The sequence below is a fragment of the Leptonotus elevatus genome, chromosome 8 (genome assembly GCF_054856555.1).
Source record: "Leptonotus elevatus isolate MCC_2025b chromosome 8, RoL_Lele_1.0, whole genome shotgun sequence".
In the NCBI taxonomy this organism is placed as follows: domain Eukaryota; kingdom Metazoa; phylum Chordata; class Actinopteri; order Syngnathiformes; family Syngnathidae; genus Leptonotus; species Leptonotus elevatus.
In genome coordinates this window covers 9,636,030-9,644,575 of record NC_141246.1, presented here as the reverse complement: position 1 = coordinate 9,644,575, position 8,546 = coordinate 9,636,030, and the positions used below count along the sequence as shown (strand labels likewise).

Genomic DNA, 8,546 nt, shown 5'->3' with positions numbered 1-8,546 from the left:
AGGGGCGGGAACTTGGCTGAAAACAAGAGAAGTCCAAATGAGTGAGATGGGGATTCATTAATTAGCATATTGGGAACAAAAAACAGTGATGCCATCATGCCTTGTGTCAGAGAGTGACTTGGCATTGGTCTAGGCAGAAGATGAATATAAATTGGGGACAGTCTTGGTTTTTAACCTGGTGTCCTAAGTCCTGACAGATTTTGCCAGCCCCATTGTTTTGTCGCCGTTTTTATGTAGGTTTCATCCCGGCGTCCTGGTTTTGAGCCATGTGCACGTCAGTCACACAGTTGTCATAACGTTTCATACAACAAACCAACTAAAAAGGAATTGACTATTAGATTCCTTCCTATTTGCTTTCACATTCTCATTCTCATCCACCTCCAATCGCTAATAGGCATGTTTTCGTCATACCAGAACGAGAACTACTTCCTGCTTTCGTGTCTAAAAACGATGGGCAATGCAGTCCTACTAGCCTACCGCTGCGGTCGCTGGTCAGACCCAACGCAAGCTGAGCTTTTCAGTCGGCGTATTTCCAATGTTACAATGCGGGACCAGCGTGAGGTAAAAGGACTTGTTTAGCCAAACAAGATAGTGTAACCCACTTCAGAGTATGTACATGTCACTGCCAGGTTCGTAAGAAGTTGAAGAGTTGAAGCAATAATGGAATGACACAGGTTTAACGTTGCAAAAATTTTAACTTTTACTGCAAATATAATATGCAACAGTTTACAACGTGCGCAATCCGATGGGCCCAATAACTCAAGTAATAAAATAAAAATAAAATAGTCATAAGTCAAAGGACATATCCAAAAGGCGATCTTGTTGGTTAAAAAGATAAGCATGATCCTACCACAAGGCAGCGCTGGTTAGAAGGTGTGGAAATTGTTCCTTGTTCATCATGGGTGGCTCACCATCAAAAGGATCACTGATCCACCTTGTAGGAAGACTGGAGCTTCACCAATCTCTCTTGCATCACAAAAAAACCTGACCTGTATAAAGAACAGACTTATAGTTCAGGATACTATACACAAGATAATGCAACTGGATTTTCTAGGTGTTGTACAAAATAAAATTATTTTCAGTAAGGAAAATAAAATAACAATGATGCAGGAATCCTTTAATAATTACAATAGATAGATTTCAATCATGTAACCACATTCAATTATGAACTCTCAAATTTACAAAGGACGTATTACCTTTAATTAAGGTAATACAAATGTTCATGTATAGTATTCTTTTAACCATTTTAAATAACTTAAAATAACCTTATTTCCTTCCATTGTGAGTAGCTTTGACCTCGAATCACAATCGTTTTAACTGTATAAAATTTCACAAGTACTTGTTTTTGTGGAACAAATCGGTATAACTTTCCCTTTCAGGTCATTAAATAAAAATAAATTCCCCAGAAACAAAATGAAATATACAAAAATATCTTTGGAAAGCCGCTAGCTTAGCTTTATTCACCTCATAGTGTTTTCCACACTTAAAAATCACAGAGAACTTTACAGAGTTAGCTTACCAAGGAAGGGTTTTTTCCACCTGAAAAGCCTGTGCAGTAAAATGCTTCCTTGCTCGTTCTCGAACATCTAAAACGACATTTACATGGGTTTTCAATCACGGACAAATACATGTTAAGTGCCAAAGAAATGAACTAAGTTTGAATACCGTTTGCCCTTGTTTTACATCCACACGGGAGAAATCAGAAGTCAGTGCTCGGTTGTTATTGCGATTGTTAGGCTAGCGTGAGTATTTCAGACCACCACATCCGGTTTCACTACAAAATACACTTCCGGTTTTCAAAATAAGTATACATACATCTCAAAACATTACTCAAAAGTCAAAAATGAACAAATAACGATTGGAAATGAATAGATTATTTGTTAAGCCCTTTTTAGGTTGGTTACAATAGCATTTAGCATTAGCTAAATAACCAGATTGACTAGTATCAATTAAATCTGTTATAAATATTTTTGGGTGAGAATTTATTATATATTTGATTTTCTGCAAAATGTTAGTGCCCAGGCTTTTAAATTTGAAAATGTGGCCACCCTAAATAAAATAAAAGAAGTCCTTGGACATGGCGACTTGGTTTCAAGTCAAGTCCGGTCAAGTCTCTACTAAATTTGAAGCAAGTCGAGTTTAAATCATTGCTTGTGTTAACCAAGTCGCAGGTCAAGTCATATTGATAATCTTTTTAGTCAAAACACTGAATATACTGTTTAAAATAAAGTAATGAAAAATGCAGAGACTAATTTGGAACCGTTAAAAACATAAATTGTGAATTTATTAGCACAGCTAACTGATATTATGTGTACAGATAGTGAGTGAAGTGGCTAATCGCTAATGTAATGTGTGACTGACCAAGATCATGACTAGTTTAAACAGAATAATGACTAGAGCGAGCTTGACTTACCTTGCTTAATTTTTCGCCACAGTAACTTGGGACTTTGCTAGAAACTTAAAAGTGAAGACCTGAGACTTTCACTGTGTGTTGATGTGCATTTTTGTTGTGTATTATGTCACAGTGATGGCAGAAAATACAATACACACAGTAAACAAAAAGACTGAAGGCTTATTTTGGAAGCCATTTCTAGGAAAATACCCAAACTGCACACTGTTATCCGTTATTTGCACAGCAGCCAGACACTGGCCGTGCAGGGCTGGCGCAGACAGACAGGCGTTGGCTCTCGCGTCACTGGCTCACCATCCAGATGGGGAACCGTTTTATGAGTGTAAATCTACCAGGTCGTTCGCTTGGCTGTCTGGCCAGCCCGGCAGCTCATTGGCTGTCTGATTAGACAAAAATCTGCCTAGTAACGACATCGACGGTGAAACAGTGAAGGTGTTTACTTTACTACCATCTAGGGCTTCTCTTCTTTTTTATTTTATTTTAAAAGAACACCCACCAAGATGTCACATAAAAAAAAATATGGGGAGAACATTATTCATGAGTTTTGTTCTGACATTAAATATTAAAGAATATAACCCAGCTGAGACTCGTAAGGTACCTGCTGTTAGATTTGGCAGGAACGTCTTTGTCTTTGTTTCATTTTGTATGAGCACTACGGCAGAGTGCTTCTTCCCAAGCATTATATAGCAGACAGCTGAAATTTTAGCATAATGCTAAAACTGAAACCAAGGCAGACGTCTTTCCATGTGTCCCGGCGATGCCCCCGTGACGAGCAAGCCACCCGCAGGGAGGCCGCACGCAGCATGTGACAAACGCATTTTCTCAAGCTGACAAATTTAAAAGCCCATCACTTTTATCTGGCTTGAAAAGTACTGGAGGCTAATTAATAAAGACGTCCCGTCCGTTCACAGTGTGTTACGACATTGATTTCGGACGTCTCAAACTGTGCAACACTAGGAAATAGGTTTGAAGCTTCCCATGTGTAGTTTCCTCACTGCATACTACTACTAGTACTGCTGACAAGGTTATAAGATATATAGCTGATGAAAAGAAGTAGTGGGCCAATTAGTGAATTTTGGAGCTGCCATCCAGTGCTAGTCAATGTGAGGGGAACATGAAGGGAGAAATGTTTTACTGAACAGCTTATTTAAAAATGAAAGCCATCTTAATCATTTCCCCCAGTTAGGGAAAGGGTAGATAACCAATAAGTTACTCATTTGCTGGGTTAATATATAGTGTTAGCGCACGATTAGGGAAGGGCATTATCGAGCATGGGAAAATTTACGCTCATATTAATTGTCAACTTTGTATTTGTGTATCTCTAATGGGATTGGAGAAGTTAACTTTGAAAGCATAGTTGAAAGGCAAAGCTGTTGATTTCTTGAAACAGATACAAGTGGCAGAAGTGACTTAACAAGTAGCAGCTGCTAGCAGTGTTACTAGTTTAACTGCATTTGTCATTAAAGTTCGGAACGTCACCGTTTTCAATTTAAGCTTTTCAGTAGTGAAGCTAATTTTGTGATCACATGGGCGGGAGTGTCCATAGATGAAAATGGCTGACAGGATGTCATCATACGTTAATAACTAGCATAGATAGCGCTAGCTAGCACCACATTTTTGGAAGTAGGCTTCAATAACTAACATAGATAGCACTCGTTGGAAGTACAGTGAAATCTGAGGGGTTAGACAAGATGGCGATGGGAGAAATGAGGAGACAAATTAATATAAAAAAATTAACTTTGGGTTATATTGCGCAAAAATGTTTTATTCATTCATTCTCCTAACCGCTTAGCCTCACTAGAGTCACTAGATGTAATCTATTGAAATAATTCATTATTTGATAACTAATAATTTCTCCAACTATAATACATGTTTAGTACACTCACACTGTTCAATTATATTAATACAGCGCTTTTAACTGCATTAGTCCAAGACATCTAGGCTCCACCCATTTGAAGTAGCTTCGATGTAGTTCAGCTAATGTGTGTCTTTAAGACAGTTAATCAACAATAAGTACCTCGATCAATTTGTTGCAAGCTGTAATTTCTAAAAATGCAGGTTGTCCAACAAGTATTCCCTTTTACAGTGATATACATAGCTATGCTAACAACGCCTTTCTCGGACTATATCAACAGTTGGATTGTATATTTTTGTTACTGCGCTTGAACTAATGTCAGAGCAATTATCATGTTTTCTATGTCAAATGTTTGCCTCTTTTTTTTTTTTTTTTTGCAAGGGCATCCACGTATCTCCTGATCGGACATCACAAGCCGTTGTGTAACATATTTAAATGTCAGGGCCAATGCACTCAAGACAATTGGGGGGAATCCAGAAGATGGGCAGATCATCATCTTGAATTATTTCCAGTGCTGTATCACTTGTAATATAATTTTGTATTACAAAAATTGAACTCATTCATGGCCTGATCATTGGCTTCTTTTACAAACTTGGGAAAAACTACACAACTTGTCTTTGCCAAGATATTTCTTTTCTCTCTTCTGTATTATAACTTAATACTGGTTATCTATGTAGATGCGTCTGTCCACTTTGCAATGAAGACAAGCAATGTTAAACAATAAAAATATCAACTTTTATTCTTTGAGCATAACATATCAAAGATAAAACCTTAACTCTATGATACCGTCACAAATAACAATGAACTATACAACAGTAAACAAAGAATAACCAATAACTTCCTTTGGACATGGAATTGTACTCCCTTGGTTAATAATAAAGCAGCGGTGAAATTAATTCTGTGTTGATTCGATCATCTGATTGTAAGACATTTATGGAAATGTAAAATATGCCATTCAGTCTGTTAAAAAAAAAAGAAGAAAAAAAGTCATTTCTGATGTTATTTTACGGAAGTTCTTGGCACACATTTCTAAACGAATGCAAAACATGCGATTCAAACTAAACAATTTCAGCTTGCGGTGTAAATGTCACGGTTTCTAATTAGACGAACACACACGCGTGCACTTCACGAGCAGGTCCTTTAATGCTAAAGTGCAACACGACGCCTGCTTATTGCTATGTACTCTCTTGAATTCAACACTTGTAGTCCCGGTTGCTGAAAGAACGGCTTAACTAAAACACACAAATACTTTATCATACAAAAAAAAAAGGACTTTAATATGGATTTAAAGGCCAAAGAAATGGACAAAAAGGTGGCCCGCTTTCTGCCACATCATTTACAATAACATTAGAACGAGATGAATAAAAATACACAGGTAAACGAACACTGTAAAATACAAGGTGACTGCCCCCCTATATGACAAGACAGTGAGGCGAGAAAGATTTTTTAAAAGCATCACAGTGGGCGGGAAAACATGACAAAACTTCATGAATAGCTGCTCCTACACCGTTGCTCTCGTTTCTTGATTGGCAGCATGGAAGCGTCCTTCCTTCTTACTACAATAGCGCTACTCTAAATATCCGGACACGGCCAAGTAACTAGACAGAATAGATGATGCATGACAACACAAACAAAACCAGGCAACTTATACGGATCAGAACTAATCATCTAGAGTATAAAATTATGTTTTGGTTTCCTCTTAACTCTTTTACTGCCATTGACGGTTATAGACGTAAAAAATTAATTTGAACTATTTCTATTAGTTTAACATTTTTCCCACTTTTGTTAACAAGAGTATGAAATCTGCAATTTTTTATTGTACATTTAGAAGATATAAAATTTTAATTCAGATTAAAAAGGTAAATCGCCTGACGCACTTAATTTTTTATAATCTTTTGTTTTTAAAGAAAAGATTACAAATGAAAAAAAAACCATAATTAAAATGACTTAAAACAGGAAGAAATTATTACAAAAAAAAAATATATATATATATATATTAAAAAATATATATATTTTTTAAGAAAATATTATTAAAAAAAATTAAAGAAAAATGTATTAAAAAATAATTAAAATTAAATGTTTGTTTTTTTAAAGAAAAAAAATACTAAATATTAGGGGCGTCAGGCGATTACATTTTTTAATCGTAATTAATCGCATGACTTCACTAGTTAACTCATAATCACAAATTGTATCTGTTCTAAATGTACAATCATTTTTTTCCTAGGTTTTCATACTCTTGTTAACAAAAGTGGAAAAAATTGTTAAACTAATAGAAATAGTTCAAAAGATTTTTTGCCGTTTATAGCCGTCAATGGCAATGAATGAGTTAATGATGCTTAAATGCAGTGTGAGATTCGTCTCTGTACGGTTTATTAGGGGTGGGGAACCTTTTGCAGGGGTCGAAAAGAAAGCTCAAAGACTGCAAAGAAGAAAAAAGTGGGATTTTTTTTTTCATTGGGGGAAACGTTGCATTTTGGGTAAAAGATTTTGCCAAGGAAAGAGTCATATTACAAGATTAAAGTGGTATATATATAAAATAAAATAAAAAAATAAAATGACACTAGAGAAAAATCTTATGAGAATAATGTCATATTTCATATATCATTTGCTTAAAAAATAGCATAGTATTACGAGAAAAGTCTGGATTTTTAAACAAAAAAATTAACAAAAAAAGTGAGAAAATTATATTTTTTTTGTTTAGATTTTTACTTTAATGGCAATTTAATGGTTATGACTTTCAAGTCCCATGAAATCTTTTTCCCCTCAACAAATGCAATTTTTTCTTTAAAATAAAAATTTTCATCCAGAAAAATATTAACTTTAGTTTGTTTGCGGACTTCTTAAACAGTTAACACACACACAGTGGTTAGCACACTCGTCTCATAGCTCTGAGATTGTTCAAATCTAGCTCTAGCCTTCCTGTGCTGAGTTTACATGTTCTCCCCATGCTAATGTGGATTTTCTCCCACATTCCAAATACATATTTTGAATGTGTGTTTAACTGAAAACTCTGAATAGTCCTTAGGTGTGAATGTGATTGGTTGTCTACGTTTGCCTGTGATTGGCTGGCGTGGTTGAAGAAACGCCTGCTTCTTGCTCAAAGTCAGCTGGAATCAGCTCCAGCAGACCCGCCATCCTAATTAGCATAAATGATATAGGAATTGTTCCCCACCCCTATTGTATATTGACAAGTTGTACTGTATAGTGCATTTCCGTGTGTATTATGGTGATAGAAAAGTGGCTTATTACTGAAAAAGTCCCATTAGGAAAATCGACTCACCCTCAGAACATGTATGGAAATGGGCATGTAAATGTAAACGGAATGGGTGCGTGTATGTGTGTGTGTGTCTACATCTCGTGCGTGAGAACTTGATGTTTGATCACCACCCCGTTGGCCTGCACGCCGTTGCTCGGCAGCAGCTCGGGCTGACCGTTGGCCTTGGGTTGAGCGGTAGGACGCTCGGGCGGGTGGGAGCTCAAGTGACTATTGGACTCGTTTAGCCGGCGAACGCGGTACGTCTCGTAATGGATGCAGCCCGTGATGTCCTTAATGTTCTGCATGTGCGTCCTGAAGCCGAGACAGACAAATGCGTTCTTCATCAATATATGCAATACATATCGCTAAGTCATAAAAACAAACCAAAAAACGGTAGAGCCGAGGGGGAAAAAAAAGTCATACCACAATGTCGTCGCAAATAAAAAGGCGGGGTGGGGAATCGCGTTACTAGAATCAAAAATTTGGGGATGAATTTTAATTTTGTAGGAATATATTAATTTGACAAAATTATTGATTTAATTAATCTTGAATTGGTTAATTAATTATTATAATTAGTAATAATCATTAATCGTTGCATTTTTTTTCTTTAATTATTTTCTTCCTAATAAAATCAGAATTTAATTGCACATGTGGCAATTTAGGTTCAGAAAACTAAGACAATAAAATAACAAAATAAATTACAATTGCAAGAAAAAATCCTAACTATATCAAATGTGTCAAATTATATTGAGAATAAGGTTGTAATTTTTGTGATTCCCCCCGCCTCCATTATAAAATTATACAAGTATTTAACTGGCTGGAATATATATATATGGAATTTTTGGTGACAAATTATATTTAAAAAAAAATAGTTGATGAATTGAATAATATATATATATATATATATATATATATATATATAAATAAACAATAGTATGACATATATGCCAAATTATTTAAGCTATTTCTTTCCTGTAACTCCTTAAAGTCATAAACATTTTCATTTAATAGTTACTTAATGAGCC

The 8,546-nt window shown here is 35.6% G+C and overlaps 1 protein-coding gene and 1 long non-coding RNA gene across 6 annotated transcripts in view; both read right to left on the bottom strand.

The window, feature by feature from the left end:
* Positions 1-724: 724 nt before the first annotated feature.
* LOC147169664 (uncharacterized) lies at positions 725-1,747 on the bottom strand. Its single transcript, XR_015095790.1, has 3 exons — positions 1,666-1,747; positions 1,520-1,586; positions 725-989 (listed from the first exon to the last, which is right to left on the bottom strand). It is a non-coding gene; the product is annotated as an uncharacterized LOC147169664 (long non-coding RNA).
* A 3,231-nt stretch (positions 1,748-4,978) lies between these two features.
* septin9b (septin 9b) overlaps positions 4,979-8,546 on the bottom strand; it is a 74,527-nt gene continuing 70,959 nt past the window's right edge. For all 5 annotated transcript variants that reach the window (XM_086082609.1, XM_086082608.1, XM_086082611.1 and 2 more), the window contains one exon: positions 4,979-7,833. In XM_086082609.1, coding sequence (XP_085938735.1) covers positions 7,614-7,833 — 220 coding nt within the window. In that variant the 3' untranslated portion in view covers positions 4,979-7,613. The remainder of the gene's footprint in view (positions 7,834-8,546) is intronic.